The 16,450-nt window shown below is 38.9% G+C and overlaps 1 protein-coding gene across 3 annotated transcripts in view; it reads right to left on the bottom strand.

The window, feature by feature from the left end:
• Nucleotides 1-16,450, bottom strand: part of GAB1 (GRB2 associated binding protein 1) — a 148,261-nt gene that overhangs the window by 30,778 nt on the left and 101,033 nt on the right. For 2 of the 3 annotated variants that reach the window (XM_053582187.1, XM_053582189.1), the window contains exons 3-4: nt 5,405-5,633; nt 554-1,155 (exon numbers count right to left, since the gene is read on the bottom strand). In XM_053582187.1, coding sequence (XP_053438162.1) covers nt 554-1,155; nt 5,405-5,633 — 831 coding nt within the window. Of the gene's footprint in view, nt 1-553; nt 1,156-4,970; nt 5,052-5,404; nt 5,634-16,450 lie in introns of all 3 variants that reach the window. The other variant, XM_053582188.1, reaches the window with a different exon arrangement.

Here is a 16,450-nt window from a genome sequence, read left to right as displayed (position 1 = left end):
TACTTCTTCAGGGATAAAAAACTCCAACTCTCTCTCCCTTCCAACAGAGCAGAAATGCACACACATGCACCCACCCCCTTTCAGGGATCTTCTGAGACTCTGACTCTGTACCATGAGTAGGTAAATGAAGAGCTGAAGCAAAAAGAAAGGACTATTTTTTATAGCATAGTTATATTTAACATATTATGCTGAAAAGAACAAACATCCAGAAAAACCAATTTTCTTTTTTTTTTTTTTTTTTTTGAGACAGAGTATCACTATGTCGCCCTCGGTAGAGTGCCGTGGTGTCACAGCTCACAGCAACCTCAAACTCTTGGGCTTAAGCAGTTCTCTTGCCTCAGCCTCCCAAGTAGCTGGGACTACAGGCGCCCACCACAACACCCGGCTATTTTTTGTTACCCTTGTCGTTGTTTAGCAGGCCTGGGCTGGGTTTGAACCTGCCAGCCCTGGTGTATGTGGCTGGCACTGTAACTATTGTGCTGCAGGCACTAAGCCAGAACAACTGATTTTCTAAAATTGACCTCTAACAGAGTAGAAGCCAACTGGAGCTGACCTTTTCGCAACTTGTTAAGATCCACAGTGGAAATGGTATTACTCCGTGATGGTGGCATCCCTGCGGCAGGAATACAGTAACTACTGTCGGTGTCTGAGGCCGTGCGTGGGATACTACACGTTTCTACAGGAGATCGGTCATGAGCTGGATGTGGTTTCGGTGGCCGAGGTGGAGGAATGTCTGGAATAGTGTCCAGCTTTGACGTCTGTCCCAAGGTCCCTTCTGGAAATGTTCGTGGAATCTGATAAGTATTACCAGGTGTTGGAGGAATGTCATAACTAATGGATACATGCCTCATTTGAGTCTCTACACTTGATGTCCCAGATGGGGTATTAAAAACATATAGCTCTCCATCTGCTTCGGTACTTGATGGAGACACCTTTGGTAAAACATCATGAGAGTAACTCCTGGGCAGATTATACAGGCTGGAGTCTACAGAGACAGACACAGCACGTGAAGGTGGAGAGTCATACATCATTTGCTGCTGAAAAAAGCCATTCACTCCATGTTTGCTCTGGGAGGAGGCAGGATTTTTATGAGAAGGAACGTTGTCATTGCAGTCTGTTTCAGAAGATGTGGATTTTGCAGAATCAGCATGTGTTCTAAATAAAAATCATTAATGACAGAATAAACATGGTGAAGTTATAAAAATACATTTTAAACATTTTTATAGCTTAGCAATCAAAAGATATGGCTTTTTTCATTAGGGGTATGTGTGTCTGTGTGTGTGATCCATGAGATGTAAAGCACAAATATTCTTTAGTTTTTAGGGTCATACACCAGACAACAAAATCGCCACCACAAAACCACCAAAACCATTCTCCCTAACTCTCGTCCTATACCTTCCCACACCCCCAACTCCACCTATTAAATCTACACGTAAAATCACAATCCCTGCAGCACTGGAATTAGATATCACAAAACTCTGGGAAAGGTAAATGATTAACATATAGACAGAAGGAAAAGCACTTTCTCTGAAGAACATGCAAAAAGTACAGTTTACAAAGTTGATACATGGCTCTTAAACCTTCCTGTGGCAAATTTGTTGTTCCATAAAACGGAAAAGTCTAGTGATTACCTGGGAATGAATAAATTCAATGTGACCTACAAGTCATAACAACTTAATAGGTTTCATGTATCTTCCCTTTCACTGATTTTTTTAAAGAAACATTTAGCCAACACCATAAAGAGGATCAAAGTAAATGACACCAAGTTAACGAAGTCCAAATAATAATTAGCCTTGAGAAATATTTTATGCTTTGGGTACATTTTCAGTCTCAGCATTTCGAGGCATCACAAATTGTGGGTGTAAGACAAGCTAACAAGACAAGTGCACTCTCTCACTTTCTTAATGCTAAGCAAGACACACGACTATCTGTACATGCCATCCAAAGTTGTAAAGGAATTTAAACAGTATTTCTCTGAATAACCTATGACGCTTCTTACAAAGGGCTATGTTCCCTGACTTGTTAGCAAACCTGGCACTAGACAAAGTATTACATTTACTCACTTCAAGTCTCCCCTCTGACGTCAGAGAACCCACATTGTGCTGTACTGATTTTCCTTCTTCCTTGCTCATTACTCCCTTTTTTCACGGACTGCCTGCTTCTTCTGTCCCTCCACCAGCTAACAGAGTTCAGTCCTCTAAATGTTCACCATACAGGCCATTAGAGAATCTCTTTTCCTTGCCACCTTCTTCTCTGGGTGCTAACAACTCCCATCTTCTCACCATACTCTAAAACACATTATGACCAAACTGACATTTCCACTTGGTTATCCCAGTATTACCTTGCTTATGTGCCCCAAGCCAAATTCAGTTTCCTTCTCAAATGGATCGCTCTTCCTGACTTGCATCAAAAGAAATGACTTACATGAATTAAAAGAGCATTAGAAGAATAAAAAAAAAAAAAACAGAAATAAAGAAATTACTTTATCCAGATTCTCCAGGCTCAAAACCCAATCAGCTTCCTTCCTTCTCGTTGATCTCCATAGTCAAGCGGGCACTGAATCCTTCTTCATACCTGCCCTTATGTTCCCCTGCTCTATTTCCACTGCTACCACCCCAAGTTCAAGTCCATCACCCTCCTGACACCCTCCTAACCAGAATTTGCTCTGTTTTCTCCCTCTTCCCATCTATTCACAGGAAAATACGCTGTGGCAGTATTTTCAAAACACAGTTTTTCTTTCAGTCACCTACATAGAGAAAAATCTTTATTAAGAGTCCCTACGGGCTGTGGGAACTATCAGGCCACAAAGTAATCCACGTGGCACTGAGGCCACTAACAGCAGGGACGTCCTATCTCTTGTCCCACCACTCCCCAAGTTGAACCCTCTCCTCCAAGAGGCTCTCCTTCCTCATTATCTTCCTCCAGCCGTGCTCACTCTCACCTCTCCTATCCCTCATGCTATTTTTGTACAAATTACTAATGATATTCTCCTCTCCTCTCACAACTAGGTCTAGTTCAAATCCTATTCCTCCTATAGAGCTTCTGTTTTCTCCATCTTAAAAACACTTACACTGCCCTTTTGTGGAATTTCTAATGTACCTATACATATTTTAAAATTTGCACTTCATTTACTTCAAATGCAGAGCTTAGAGGAGCTAGAGGTTATGTAGTATAAGGAGTAATAAATGAAACCCCTGCTTTGATCAGCTTGTAGTTGAGTGGATAATAAGTAGAAGTATCAATCTATTTCCAACACTGTGATCAAAGGACATATGGAGCCATAATCAGGATGCCTTAAAAACCCAGAAAGACATTTAATGCAACCTGGGAGTTTGGGCAATGTTTTCTAGAGGAGCATATGTCTGATCTGAGTCTTTCAGGAAGAACAAAAGTTTGCAAGGCAACTTTCGTATTTTATCTTTATCTATCAATACCTAAATCTTTACTTCTTCTTTTTTTTTTTTTTTTTTGTAGCGACAGAGTCTCACTGTACCACCCTCAGGTAGAGTGCCGTGGCATCATATGGCTCACAGCAACCTCTAACTCTTGGGCTTATGCGATTCTCTTGCCTCAGCCTCCCAAGCAGCTGGGACTACAGGCACCCGCCACAACGCCCGGCTATTTTTTGTTGCAGTTTGGCCGGCGCTGGGCTTGAACCCGCCACCCTTGGCATATGGGGCCGGCGCCCTACTCACTAAGCCACAGGCGCTGCCCAAATCTTTACTTCTTAATAAGCCTACATGCACAGTCCAAAGGTGACTGTTATCTGAGGAGACTTATCTTAACGTAATTAATTTTAACTTCACTGCACCCAGCATAATAGTGGACACAAATATGTGTATTTATTATTTTACTGTTCAAACAGTTGCAAAAATACAGATGTCAAAATATACCTGAGCAATGTGTTTGAGCATAATTTGTAGTGCAACAGGAAAGCTGCAGTACTACCATATAAAAATGAAATATACCAAACCTGTCACTGAGCTGTTGGATTTTTAAAAGTTGCTACTGAAAAATAATTTGTGAATCTTCATAAAATAAAAATCTTAGTTAGTATCATAGGTAACAAAGTTGCGAGTGTGTAATTTTGAATATTCACAGCAAACAAGCACAATCAAGTTAGAATTTGATATTATTAATGAGTGTTGACTCGTAAGATTATTATTATTATTTTTTTTTGCTCTTACAGGTAAAATCCCATTACAACAAATATACAGAAACCATCTCTGAAATGAGTGTGAGCTGTTTCTATCATCTCAAGGCATGTTTCACAGAAATTATTCTGTGTATCTTAACAAATTCTGTATAAAATTTTTTTTGAACAAGTGCTTCATCTGATCCTAGCCCAGTAACAATAACTTGCTTTTTTTTTTTTTAACAATAACTTTCTAATGGGGGGGAACCCTTTGTAACCAAAGTAATAATGCTCAATATCTTATAATCCTGTTTTAGATACACCTTTCATGTCTATATGCAATTCACCCACACTTTTATATTATAAACAAACATGCCCAATGGATGGACAGTATCACTAATTGTCACAAGCTATTAATGACAGAGGCTGGTCTCCCCATCATCGTTCTCCTGTTTCTTTGTAAAATAGTAAAACAAGTGCCCTCTATCTCTCTCTGTCACCTTAAGTCTTCTAACTACTCAATGTCAAATGACAAGTTTGATCAAATTAAAATATCTTATAGCTTAGAGAAGAGAGAGGTGTAGAAGCCGGAAAGAAGAAGGCAGGGAAACTAAAGATTTGGGAGAGGCTTTAAGAGCCCTCTGGTCAAGACTGTACTCCACAATGTACTTCTACTTAAAATTGTATAAAGAAAAGCTTCATAGTTTTTAGCAACATACTCACTTCATCAAATTTAACTAAAGCCCAATCTGTATATTCCATGGAATTTGCTATACTGGGATTTCACCTGTATGAGTAATGTTTCACACAGAACCCAAAACCACAACACACTCACTGCAATGGAATCGTTTTGCTTTCAAAATCTTCTAGTAGTAGGTATTCCTCTCCTTCTTCAGAAACAAAAGATGACCCTTGGCTGGTTTACAATCATAAAAAATGGAGCAACATCACCATTTAAAAATCAGTGAAATCCGTTCAGCAAGTAACACTGTGAGTCTGTAACAAAGACTGTAAAACAGCAGACAGATTTCCAAAAGAGCCTTGTGGGTACCACTGTTCTTTGCCAAAGATGGCAGAGATTGTGTTTCTTCAGTAAAATCTCCTTGATATAGGAAATCATTAACAGTGAAATATAAACCTGAACTATAAGCCTGAGACATATGCCTATGTAGATGTTTCCTTTAAGCCTGCAAGTCAAGGTTTAAAAAGTTTAAAAGTAAGAGTCTTAAATGTGTGAATACACACACACACACGGCATATACAATTTACCTGGTGGTGGGTTCCGGCTTCTTGCTTTGACAGTTGATTAGCAAGAGGTAGTCTTGAGGATCCTCCTGGATGCCAAGAGTGTCCAGGTGTGGTGGGACGCTGATGAGCTGATATGGAGGAGGGAGAGCAGCAGAGGATACATCCATCTGGGTGGACGATGGTACTGTGTTTACAGCTAAGGGTAAATCCGCTGGTGCCTGGAAGGAGCTGCCAGGCGGCTTTACAAGATCTGCAACACCAAAGGTTATCATTGTCTATCTTATTTTAATTTAAAACAAAAACAAAGCCAAGGGTGGTGCCTGTGGCTCAAAGGTGTAGGGCACCGGCCCCATATGCCGGAGGTGGTGGGTTCAAACCCAGCCCCGGCCAAAAACTGCAAAAAAAAAAAATACAAAGCCACCTTAAAGTTTGCAGATAAATGGTTTCAACACACAAGTACAGAATAAATCTTGACAATGCCAGTTAAAACAAACACTACCTAAATGGTGACATTTGTACAGGGCATAATTGGTTCTCATCAAAGAGATCTAAAGAGTAGGATTCTTTCTGTATTCCAGGAGCTCTGACAAAGCCACAGTTAGCCTTGCCTTGAACGGTCTTCAGTTTTGAGACTAATGAGAATAAAGGTGTTTACCATCTCAGTAGAAGAGACTGATTTTTTTCCCCAATAATAACGAACAAACTGCTTCCTCAGCCAACCCAACCTTCCAAGGAGACCCATTTTACTACATGGCACTTACAGGCCCAGAGCACTGTATCAGGGTCTCCTTACCCAGTATTTGTTTGGATGTTCCTTCTTTTCTTTCTACTTCTTAGCAGACTAAGGGAAGAAAGAGTTCTACTTCTGGGACTAGTGAAAATAAATTCTACTCATGTTTAGGGGAAGCACTTCTTTAAGGCATCACCTTTTGGCTCAGGTCATGGCCTCATTTGCCATTTTGTGGGTTTCTGTGCTATTTTCATGAAAAGGGGTCAGCCAGTAAAGAAATAATTTATTGAGCCTTACCTATGTTCTGAGAAGACATAGAAATAGCTCACTTATACAGAAAAGGCAATTTGAAATCAAGTTGAAATTCTAGAAATAACATCCTAGTATAATCACTGACATAACAAAGCCTATTCTTAAGGGACCAGAAGAAAATGTTTTGTTAGTCTTGTTAGGAATACAAGGCTATAAATAATCTAGAAAAAGGCAACTGCTCAGACGTGAATAAAGATATTTGTTTTTTGCCTGTTTATATAAGAACAGAAAAGGCTGGGTCGAAACTGAAGTTTGTCACAACAAAACATTACATAAAAGATGCTAAAATGTGGTTAGGGAATTAGTATGTTCTACCAAATAGAATCAAGGCAGATCATTTGGCTTGTTCATTCACCAGAGAAAGGCCAAATGTCAGCTCTGTCTTCTCTAAATACTTAGAATAAACCGACGTGCTTTTGATAATGTCTTTATGTTTCTCACTGGAATATTCATATACTCATCACAGCCAGTTTTACTTAGCTCATTTTACAGCTTTTCCTCCCAGACCTAGAAGGTTATATCCTAATTATGAAGCCTGAATAACACATTAATGTGGCCAAATATATCTCTAATTGTAGGTCCCAATAACAAACAAAAAAATCAGAATGCCTGCCTTCACTGTGCCTTAGTGGTAGTAGATGCTGAAAAATGTTTCATTCACAGGGCAACTCACTGAGCACTTTCTCTAAATCAAAGTCAGAAGAGTTTAAGCAAGAGGCACTTCCCAATCTGTAAGACCCATTCACCTGCATGTGCAATGTGGGATTTGCTCCTCAAGAACTCTGTGAACCCTCCCAGATGGTAATTAAGTTTGAAAACTTTCCATTAGAGAAATATGGCCCGAGGAAATAGAAGTTGAGCTAGCTTCTAGCTTTTTGCCTTTGCTACGCTTCATGCAATGCCAAATCTTTGCACAGGCTCGTCTAACAAAACCTAATACCTTATGCAAGGTGTGAATTTACTTTTTCTTTCTTTCTTATAGAAAGTGAGAAGAGAAAAATGAATTTTTTGAAATTTATATTGCAAAAACGCCATCATTTCAGGGGATGCTCATAAATACATGTTGTCATGTATAATAGATGTGGTTTATAAAATGATGTCTATAACTGTGGTCCCCTGGCGCCCCAGACCAGTATTTGGATCCTGGGCCTGTTTGGAACCGAACCACACAGCAGGAAATGAACAGTGGTAAGTGCCTGGCTAAGCTTCAGCTGTATTTACAGCCACTCCCCATCGCTGGCATCACACCTGAACTCCACCTCCTATTAGATCAGTGACAGCATTAGATCCTCACAGGAGTGCGAATCCTATTGTGAATTGTGCACGTGGGGATTTAGGTTTGGTGCTCCCTACCAGAATCTAATGGCACCCTCCTCCAATCCCTACTCGTGGAAAAACTGTCTTCTATGAAACTGGTCCCTGGTGCCAAAAAGGTTGGGAATGACACACCCTAAAAAGCATTTTACTACTTTGATTCAGTTGCAAATATATAGAGATTTATTTAAAGGGATTTCAAATACCATAGACTAAACAGTGACTCAGAGTAAATCCTTGTGGATTTAAGAGACTATAAAAAATATTTACCTTTTCAAGAAGAGCTTAAGGAAAAAAAAATACATATATATATAATATCAAGGAGGAAAGAAAGAACAGAGGGATCAGAAAACTGTTATGTATCCTACAGTTTTTATTCACAAATCTGCTTTATACACTTCTCCTTTCCTTTACTATGGAGGCATGATAAAACTGAATCAGCCAGTTCAATTTTTAGCTCTCACCCAAAACAGTAAAACTAAGAAACAGAATTTAGCTTGGTACTGTAACTCCTAAAATAACTTTTCCAGGTGGTTTTTACAGATACACATTTCTTTTAATACTTTTTCTAAATTTGATGGCTGTGCGCTAAATGAATTGAGTGATTTATCCTAAGGGGGAAATGAAAATCGCCCATTCAGGCAATCATGTTTGTCTGACCTTATTTTATTAACATAATGGGACCATCTCCCATTTTAACCTTCCATTGCTCCCACCTGAGAATGATGAAAGTGTTTTACCCTCTTTGTAGTTGCAAGATCTTCTCAATATTCTGAAAAGAGGCCTGGGATTCAGAGCTTCCTTTTAAAAATATATCTGGTTCACAATATGTGAAGATTTATATGTACTCCTAAAAGGCGATATAACTAGAGTAAAAACTTCTGCTGCGTTCACTAGCAAGCTCATGAAAGAAAAGATCTTCAAGCAGATATAAAAGCAACCTCAACCATTCCCAACAACACCAGGAACAAAGGACTTCAAAAGGGAAGAGGGAACCACTTTACCACTCTGGCTCAGATAATGCACTACTTTCAAAGTTTTAGCCTCTGGGATGATTTTTCTAATATTAATGTGACTATATACTCAGCTCTGCATATTTTAACATAAGCATTACACCGTGTGTAAATAAGATTTCTGGCCAAAGATAAGCAACTGGTCTGAAAAAAGAAACTTCTGTTCCACCTTAGAAAGATGTCATTTCCCCCTATTCTATGCTACAAGAAATGAGACAGACCATCTGCTTTCTGCCTTGCTTGGGTTTCTGATTTACTGCCCTAAGTAATGCTGGTATTCTTTCTTTCTTTCTTTTTTTTTTTTTTTTTTGAGACAGAGTCTTACTCTGTTGCCTTCAGTAGAGTGCCATGGTGTCATAGCTCATAGCAACCTCAAACTCTCGGGCTTGAGCAATCCTCTTGCCTCAGCCTCATGAGTAGGTGGGACTACAGGCATGCATCATTACCCCCAGTTAATTTTTCTATTAATGGGTCTCCTCTTGCTCAGGCTGGTCTTGAACTCCTGAGCCCAAGAGATCCACCTGCCTCGGCCTCCCAGGCATGAGCCACCATGCTTGCCCCTTTGGTATTATTTCTAAGAACCAAACACTGGTTTAGGGTTTTCTGTGTGCGTAAAAATGTTTCCCATCTCTTAATTGAGAAGGCATGAAGATTCTAATTAACATCCATTAAAGGCCTAATAAGCTGCTGCAGCTAACTCCTAATTGAAATTTCCTTGGAAAGCTATTAAATACTGCTCAGGAAAGACTTTCTGTGACAAAGCTTTCAGTGGAGAGAAATAGATAACACATGATGAGATCCAGAAATAATAAACCGGCCCACGTGACCCCTCGCCAAATGCACAGTTTTATCCTATTTGGAACCATAATGCCCCATGTTAGTGTCCCTCATAAAAGTTGGGGTGCCTAGATAATGCCTCAAAACATTCAAAATAATTTTTTTTTTTTAAAAAATGGCACAAGAGTTTAAAGCTCTAGGAAATAATTCTACTCTTTCTTATTGGTGAGGCAAAATATTTGAAAGTTGAAGTGACTACGTTACTATATCTGAGAGTATAGTATTAATAACAAAGCTATGGTGCTGTCCATGTTCTTGACAGGAGACCATATGAGATTCTTTCCTCCAAAGATGGGATACATCTACTGATAGAATAGTTTTTTTCTATTTCTGTTGTAAAAGTGTACCTTTATGTTCACAACTAAAGGTAAATAGGTCAAGGTTACACTGTTTCTACTGATTTACCTGGTATGAAGAATTTTTCTGTAAAGAGAAGCATTTCAAATAGATTTGTCTGATTAACTTAACAAGTAAAAGTATACAAAGAGCAAGATTATTAACATGAATTAACTAACAGAACCATTTTCTTACTTCTGAATACAACATTTTTAATGGAGAAACATTTTACAAATCTAAAGAAATGGATATAAACAAGAAACAGCAGTAGCTGCCGTTTTCAGGGAAGCAACCTGCAGTTTCTTCAGTTTATTTAATCATCTATTGAAAATCCTTCATCACAGCACAACCCGTTTAATGTGTTTTAAGTAGAAAAATTATCTTCTTATTTGTCATGACTTTCTCCTTAATAAACTGTGAAAACATTCTTGAAGATTTTAAAGTAAACCCCTAGACAATACTGGCAAAAGGTGTACTTCTTATGCAGAGATATGACAACATCCCGACCTCTTGTAGGGTGTTTTAGAAATCTGGGTGGCTTAGCCCCACAAAAAGAGACTCTAACATATCAAGATCTCAAAGGCAGCAGCTTGAAAATATGTAATAAAACAGAACAGAAAAAACATACCAAAAATGTACTCTCTAGTTGCATTGGTTCTTAGGAAAGTGCAAATTAAAACCATAAGAGACCACTGCACACCCACTAGAACGGCTAAAATTAAAGAGTGACATTATCAAATACTGGGGAGAAGACAGAGTACCTGGAATTCTCATATGATGTTGGCAAGAAAACAATTGGTCGTTGAACAGTTTGATGAGAATATTTCAGATTGTGTATGAAACCAGCACACTGTACCCCTTGATTGCACTAATGTACAGCTATAATTTAACAATAATTAAAAAAATTAAAAAAATAAAAAAAAAAGGGCGGCACCTGTGGCTCAGTCGGTGAGGCGCCAGCCCCATGTACCGAGGGTGGCGGGTTCGAACCCGGCCCCAGCCCCGGCCAAACTGCAACCAAAAAATAGTCGGGCGTTGTGGCGGGCGCCTGTAGTCCCAGCTACTCGGGAGGCTGAGGCAAGAGAATCGCTTAAGCCCAGGAGTTGGAGGTTGCTGTGAGCTGTGTGAGGCCACGGCACTCTACCGAGGGCCATAAAGTGAGACTCTGTCTCTACAAAAGAAAAAAAAAGAAAAGAAAACAATTGGTCCAACAACTTTGGAAACTAAAGCTACCAACTCTACTAAGCCTAAATATACACATACCCTCTAACACAGTGATGCCACCCGGGGATATGCACCCAAAAGAACTGTTTATGTCCATCGAAAGATCCCTCAAGGAATGTACACTGCAGCTTTATTTGTAATAAGTGAAAACTAGAAACAACTCAAATGTCCATCAGTATTCAAATAGATCCACATATTCACACAACGGAATGCTGCATTCAAGTAGGGTGAAGAAGAACTCTTGCTACTTACTACATAAATCTTGCAGAAACCAGGCAAGCCCATACAACGTCTTACCTAACGCACAGTTTTATCCTGTTTGGAACCATAATGCCCTGGTGTTAGCGTCCCTCACAAAAGTAGGGGGTGCCTACATAATTCAAAATTATTAACATTTTTAAAAAAACAAAATGGCACAAGAGTTTAAGCTTGAGGAAACATTAATAATTAGGGAAACTAAAACCAAACTCAATGGTCCTGCTTGTGTGAAGTTCGAGAATAGGCGAAACTAATCTACAGTGACAGAAGCAAAAAAATAAATTAAGAACGGTTACTTCTGGGTGAGGGCTTTACCGGGAAGAGGCATGAGAAGACCCAGGGGAGAGGAAACGTTCCATTTCTTAATTAAAGGAGCAGTTACACAGACATCTCTATCTATGTATAGATGTAGGTGGATATATAAAACTACACTGAACTGCACACTCAGTATTTGCACCACTCACAGTAGTAAGTTATACCTCAATAAAAAAGTAAATAAAAATAAATTAAAAGTCCCTAGTTGGGCGGCACCTGTGGCTCCAAGAAGTAGGGTGCCGGCCCCATATGCCGGAGGTGGCGGGTTCAAACCCAGCCCCGGCCAAAAACTGTAAAAGTCCCTAGTTGAGAAAGATTGCTCTACAGGAAAGGAAGTGAACACACAGAGCATGCCAAAATAATACATACACATTTTAAGAAAGGAAAAAAACTGCATTAAAATTGTAATACTCGTCTGAGCATAGTGGCTCACGCCTGTAATCCCAGCACTCTGGGAGGCTGAGGTGGGTGAATCTGCTGAGTTCACCTGAGACCAGCCTGAGCAAGCTTGAGACCCTATCTCTAAAAATAGCCAGGTATTGTGGTGGGCGCTGGTAGGCCTAGCTCCGGGGGAAGCTGAGGCAAGAGAATTGCTTGAGCCAAAGAGTTTGAGGTTGCTGTGAGCTAAGATATCATAGCACACTAAATCAATGAATGAATAAAATTATAATACTTAATATGTACCAAAAATGTTTTTCATCTTGTATATTGTATCTTACATGTCTTGTGATTGTAGAAGTCAAATGTGACTTGAGTATTATAATTTTAATAGTTTTTTCTTTCTTAAAATGTGTAACATTGTTTTGGCACCCTCTATATAATCTTACATATGTGAGTTCACCCACTTTACTGAAAAGGGAAGAACATCACACAGAGAATTATACTTTTAAAAATTAAGCCACTACAATCTAGGTATTTTGAGAAATACAACTCTGGGGCAACTTGCTAATCCTGCATCCTGCGATTAGACCAGGGGCCTCTACTTGAATTAGGGAGCTTCACGTGCTGCTTCCTGGCACTTGCTTAGCAGATTTAACAGCTTCCACCTAGATGTTGTAGAAACAAAAAATAAATCTCTACCTTTCCAAGAAAAACAGGAGAAATTAGTTTCTAGCCTCAAATCTACTAAAGAAAAGCATTCATAGGAACCACACACAGTTTAATGAGCTAGAATTTAAAAACAGATACAGCCTGCCAGCATTTTGAGTTTTCAATAATAGCAGTGGTCACCTGGGGCAGAGGAAATAACATGGTAACGATATTTTGAGAGGTTCCTGGAATCAAAACACAGGTCAGATTTTTTTCCCCCTTCCTTTTGTTTTCAGGGGAAAATTCGTTATCCTCACCGGGATTGGGACAGTTATTTTCTCAGACTGTGATATCTAAGCGTAATCTATTTCTTCCTTCTCTAGCCTAAAACTAGTATAGTGAAAAATCATCTCATGCTATCAGCTGATTTTCAAACCAAGAGCAGAAACACATTCAGCTTTCTGAAATGGAAAAGCCACAGGGATTGGGACAGATCTAGGTAAAAACAAAAACACCTATTATTTAGTGAATGGTGGTGAAATCTATTTCAAAGCAAGAAAATACTAAACAGATAGTAAGGTTAATGGAAGAACAAAGACATTCTGATATTTATCCTGTCATATTAAACTGTGTGATATGATTAAAAGGCTAATAGCAGTTGGCTGCTGTTTAGAACTTGACACAAATCTTTAAAAATGTGGCTTATTTAAAAAGGCATTTAGTGGCTCACGCCTGTAATCCTAGCACTCTGTGTAGCCAAGGCAGGTGGATTGCCTGAGCTCAGGAGTTCAAGACCAGCTTGAGCAAGAGAAGACCCTGTCTTTAAAAAAATAGCCAGGCATTGTGGCGGGCACCTGTAGTCCAGGGAGGCTGAGGCAAGAGAATCACTTTGAGCCCAACTTTGGGATTGCTGTGAGTTCTGACACCACAGCACTCTACCAACGGCGCAAAGGAAAACTCTGTCTCAAAATAAATTGTCTCAAAATAAATAAGCAAATGAATAAATGAAAAGGCATTTAGCAAAGTCAGCCACTATGAATGCAAAAGGAAATAACAGTAGCTAATTTCAAAACCCTTCTGCAGTTTTGCCATTATGCACCAAAAACCAAAATTAGAGTACAGTAAGATTTTTTTTGGTTCCTTGATACTACATAATGAAGAACTACCCACCTTTTACTGACTTATTAAAAAAAACTCAATACATGCTTCAATATAGCACAGGATGTCCCAAAGGTCACTATATATACAAACACAGAGAGAATGAGAAATTATAGCTAAATGTACCTTTATTTACAAAAATTCATTACAAAGTTTTACAAAATATTTACAAGATTTCTTTACATATTGATATATAAAAATAAAAAAATATTAAAAATATATGTTTGTTAATTTTTTTTACTTATGGCAATCTTTGGGAGACCCTATAGATTAAGACATTTCTAAATGTGGCTACTTGGGGAAATGACTGGGTTAAGCTATGAAAAATCTAAATCATAAATGCATTTGCTTTTAGATAAAGATCATCAAGTAAATGTATTACAGAAAGTATTGGCAAATTAAAGCCTTCAGGGGCTTGTGTTAATGCACACATAAAAAAAGACTTGCAATAACCATTCTTGCTAACCATGTCAGACTATATATAGCAAAATCGATTAATCAAACTATTAAATATCTTACAACTGCACCTCAAGGATGCGGTTAAAAGTTCACAAATTCAGAGTTTCATTCAACCCAAATATACTTCTAATCTGTTTTATAAGTGAGAGTTCAGCCACTGAGAAGGTCACTGTAACTTTTAAGGTTTGAAACTTCACCCCTCCTTTGATCTTACAGACCTAGGTGGAAGTATAGGGGATATTCTACTTCTGCGATAGAAGGTTTATACAGTGAAAACAGACATTGTGACTGATTCTTGATTTCTAAAATCACTGAAAACATTCCACTAAGTGCAGAAACAAAGTTCTCTGTGCATTATGTTACAGTTAAAGATCCATTTAGAATCACCTAGGCTTTCTCTGATCCTCTTAAAATGAAATCAGGTGCTGCTGCTATCTGTGCTTATCTATTTTTTTCTTTAGCAGAGCACTTACCAACTGCTTTATGTTTCTGGGTTATCTGTCTCACTCCTACTAGACTGACTATAAACTCTCTGAGGACAAGAACTGTATTTACAAACTTCCACAGTATTATGCTTTCAATGAATCCTCTCCCACTAGATATTCAGTTCCACGTCAGTGATATTTACCATTTGCTTCCTAAATGGTCACCTATTAAGTATTTTTTAACAAATGCCCATAGCCTACTTTTGTTAGCAAACTCAAATAATTTGGTGAACTAATGAATCAATTTTGTAAAACAGACCATGCCTTTCTTCTTCCCAGAACTGACTGGATATTCATTAAGCTTCTGCAATGGTAAGAACCATTCTAAGGTGGCCAAAAATACCAGACTCTGTGCCTTAACATGTGCAAAGTTAATCTCAGACACTTGAGCAACAGAAATTCTTATCTGGGAGTCCTTGACTCTACCTACTCCTGAATGGGCTTCCAAAAATTATACATTCACATTCCTTGACTGAAGAATGTATATCCTCTGTGAAAACATCTCATTTGTTTTGTTAAATATGTGCAAGAGGATTGCAAGAAGAACTAAGAGAGATGAAAGAACACCTACTATTTAGTCTTTCAGATCAGCTCAGTCTGAGTGTATACTGGCAACCAATGGAGACAGAATTCTGTTCTTGGATCCCCCCTCACAAATTCTACACTGAAAAGGCAGCAGGCAAAGGAATGACACGCGATTATGAGATGACAAATTATTATTATTATTTTTTGAGACAGAGTTTCATTTTGTTACCTTTGGTAGAATGCCGTGGTGTCACAGATCACAACCTCAAACTCTTGGGCTTAAGTGGATTCTCTTGCCTCAGCCTCCCAAGTAGTTGGGACTACAGGCGCCCGCCACAACACCTGGCTATTTCTTAGAGATGAGGTCTCGCTCTGGCTCAGGCTGGTCTAGAACTCATAAGCTCAGGCAATTCACTGGCCTCGGCCTCCCAGAGTGCTAGGATTACAGGCATGAGCCACTGCGCCCAGCTGACAAATTATTTTAAAATAATCCAACATGGCTTGGCGCCTGTGACTCAAGCGGCTAAGGAGCCAGCCACATACATCTGAGCTGGTGGGTTCGAATCCAGCCCAGGCCCGCCAAACAACAATGATGGCTGCAACAACAACAACAAAAAAAGTAGCTGGGCGTTGTGGCAGGCACCTGTAATCCTACCTACTTGGGAGACAGAGGCAGGAGGATCTCTTGAGCCCAGGAGTTGGAGGTTGCTGTGAGCTCTGATGACACAGCACTCTACCCAGGGTGACAGCTTTAGGCTCTGTCTCAAAAAAAAAAAAAAAAGAAAAGAAAAGAAAATCCATCTAATGTGATGGAAAATCCATCCATTTAATGTGATGTCTAAATCCAATAATTATCATTTATTGACTAGTTGTTACATAAAATTAAAAAGAATGCTATCTCGTTTATGAGTTTAACTTTAAAATCCTTCACTGTACTCTTAAATACAGACTGTATAAGCCAACAAGAAAGGAGAATAATTTAACTGAGTTAGAAATGATACCCTGACCAAACTCAGTAAACTTCACAAAAACAACTGTGAAACAATTTCTTGAGGCTTTTAATACTAGAGCT

This window comes from Nycticebus coucang, chromosome 1 (assembly GCF_027406575.1).
Source record: "Nycticebus coucang isolate mNycCou1 chromosome 1, mNycCou1.pri, whole genome shotgun sequence".
In the NCBI taxonomy this organism is placed as follows: domain Eukaryota; kingdom Metazoa; phylum Chordata; class Mammalia; order Primates; family Lorisidae; genus Nycticebus; species Nycticebus coucang.
This window is presented reverse-complemented; position numbering and strand designations above follow the sequence as displayed.